Below are 2,496 nucleotides of genomic sequence, written 5' to 3'. Positions count from 1 at the left end.
TTTTAAAATAAGACAAATAATGAAGTGGTGGAATGATGGCTGTAGTCTGACACTGCAAAAGTTTTTTTTTATTTTTTTTATTGAACCTAATATTTTAAATTAATGAACCTTTAATGAATTAAACGAAAACTGCATTTTATTTAATTTTATTAATGTTGGTCTATGCGCTGTTAGTAACCTATCGTGTTTTCTAATGCCGGCAGACATCAAACCGATGTTTACTGTAACATTTACCAAGCAGTCAAAATACGTCTGCGACCCTCGCGCCCCTCTTTCATGTTGAATTTGTGAACTTTTGACCTGTATTTCAGGAGGCAGGGCATGTAGGTGGAGACTAAAGCAAACCTGAAGCACACCTGGACACTTTTAACTTTACACCTGTGCTGTGCGCCACAGAGGTTATCCGCGTTTAATTCGGACAAACCTCAAGCCCATCTCATGGATCGCTGCGCGGGGTCTGGGGACCTGCAGTCCCGTGAGACCGTAGAGGACGCCCCGGGTACCGCAGCAGGGGATGGAGGAGCCGCTCCAGCACCTGAAAAGCCTCCTTATTCGTACGTGGCTCTCATTGCAATGGCCATCCGAGAAAGCGAGAATAAGAAGCTGACGCTGAATGACATCTACAGCTTCATTATATCCAAGTTTCCATACTACGAAAAGAACAAAAAGGGATGGCAGAACAGCATCAGGCACAATCTGAGCCTCAACGAGTGTTTCGTGAAGATTCCCCGGGAGAACGGCGGGGAGAAAAAGGGGAACTTCTGGACGCTGGATCCGGCTTTCAACGACATGTTCGAAAAAGGCAATTACAGGCGCAGGAGGCGCGTCAAGAGACCCTACCGACCACCACCCTTGCCTTCTGGATTTAACTTCACCGACTCGTACTGCCTGCAACAGGAGCCTGTTTACTGGCAAAGCCCGTTCGTCAACACCAGTTCCTGGAGTCACCAGTCCAGCTCTCCGACGCACGTCTCCGGATACCTGCAGCCCATGCTCGGTAACGCGCGCCCTCTGTCTCCAAACGATTACGCCAATTCTCCCGTGAGTTATTACCAGGGTCATCACTTTCACCCGTCCTACAGACCGTACCACCACCGGCATCCGAACGCTCTGGTGCATCTGAGCGGCATGACTCCGCCGGTGAGCCCGGGCGGAAGCTGCATCTCCACCTGCAGCTACCCGCCGCAGAATCACCCTGGCCTGAACTGGGACATCATCCATTTGACTGATGGACAGACATGGGAAAACTGAATATAAGTAGGCAAACAGTTTATCTAGATTTTTTTTTGTTACGATAACCCTTGGAAATGTTAGCCTAAATGTGCCGTTTCACGAAATGAAGTTGCATTGGTTCAAGTTTGTTGAGATGGTTGCATTAGTTATATTTGTTACAGTTGTCTTTTGTGGCTTTTCATAAATAAAACAGTGCTTAATTATTGTAAACTTTCGAAGACGAGGAGCTGTTCGAACGTTCATGGTTAGGCAAGTTATTAATTTCCATAAATTTCAGCAAATGTTTAAAGGAAGCATCAAGGTTCTGTTTAGCATATTTATTTTTACCATATTGAGATGGACTGGACTCAAGATCCTTAAAATAGATGTACAGTTTTGCATTGCAGTTTACTGTTTAAAAATGTTTATAGATGTGTTGTAGGCTATATCGAATATACATGTTTGGTGTAATATTCCTGGAGTTTGAAAATATTTTTTATATGTAAATGTTCACAACCTGTTTGAATTTTTCACTGATAAAATTCAGATAACTGGTCTTACAAGTCTCGTTTATTTTATTTCACTAATTACATTTTGTAAAACTTATACAGAAGAAAAACATTTATTTGTAGCAGGAGAGTACAAACTTAATTGTTTGATTTGAAAATAGCATATGTGTAAATGCTGTATGTACAGTGCAAATAATTCATTATAATGACAATTTGCTAGATAATCTAAAATATGGAGCAAGATCATAATTCTATTAATTCCATAACACACTTTGTAGCTAAATGGCTCCCCCTTCTGGCCTTTGACATATTAACTGTTGTCATGATGTCTAGCTTTCCAGTTCATATACAACAGTTCATATACCGTTTTCACTGCTTATGGATTTAATCTAAATATGTTTTATTATGTGAAAATAATAATTGATTGATACAGTAGAAGGCAGCTGCTCTTGACATGCTTCAATGAATCCATTTATAGGGTTTTCATGCAGGAAAAGGCATGTAGTTGACATGAACTCATATTTATCTGTCCATTATGTTATTATGCTGATATTAGTCCACTGACCCCAATGTTAGTCATGTGATGTGCAAGACATGAGCACGTTTACACGCACACCAGTACGCTGATAGGCTACCTCACAAATATCAGCTTAAATAACCAGTTTTCTCCGTTTACATGCAAACCAGTAACCTGAGTAAACCGCATTTACATGTCTTTATTAATAAAACAGGTCCCTGTGTGATGTCCAAACATAGTAATTTGCGTATCTGACTC

General features: G+C 41.1%; 1 protein-coding gene across 1 annotated transcript; it reads left to right on the top strand.

Annotated features, from left to right (window-relative positions):
* Positions 1–438: 438 nt before the first annotated feature.
* foxl2l (forkhead box L2-like) lies at positions 439–1,763 on the top strand (the record flags this gene model as incomplete). The annotated part of the gene is made up of 1 exon (XM_081386530.1): positions 439–1,763. The coding sequence occupies one exon, from the start codon at positions 439–441 to the stop codon at positions 1,249–1,251; it is 813 nt and encodes a 270-aa protein (XP_081242656.1). The 3' UTR covers positions 1,252–1,763.
* Between the last annotated feature and the right edge of the window lie 733 nt (positions 1,764–2,496).

This window comes from Scardinius erythrophthalmus, assembly GCF_964197995.2.
Source record: "Scardinius erythrophthalmus genome assembly, chromosome: 15".
NCBI classification, from domain to species: Eukaryota; Metazoa; Chordata; class Actinopteri; order Cypriniformes; family Leuciscidae; genus Scardinius; species Scardinius erythrophthalmus.
The sequence above is the reverse complement of the archived record's forward strand: the minus strand, read 5'-3'. Positions and strand labels throughout refer to the sequence as shown.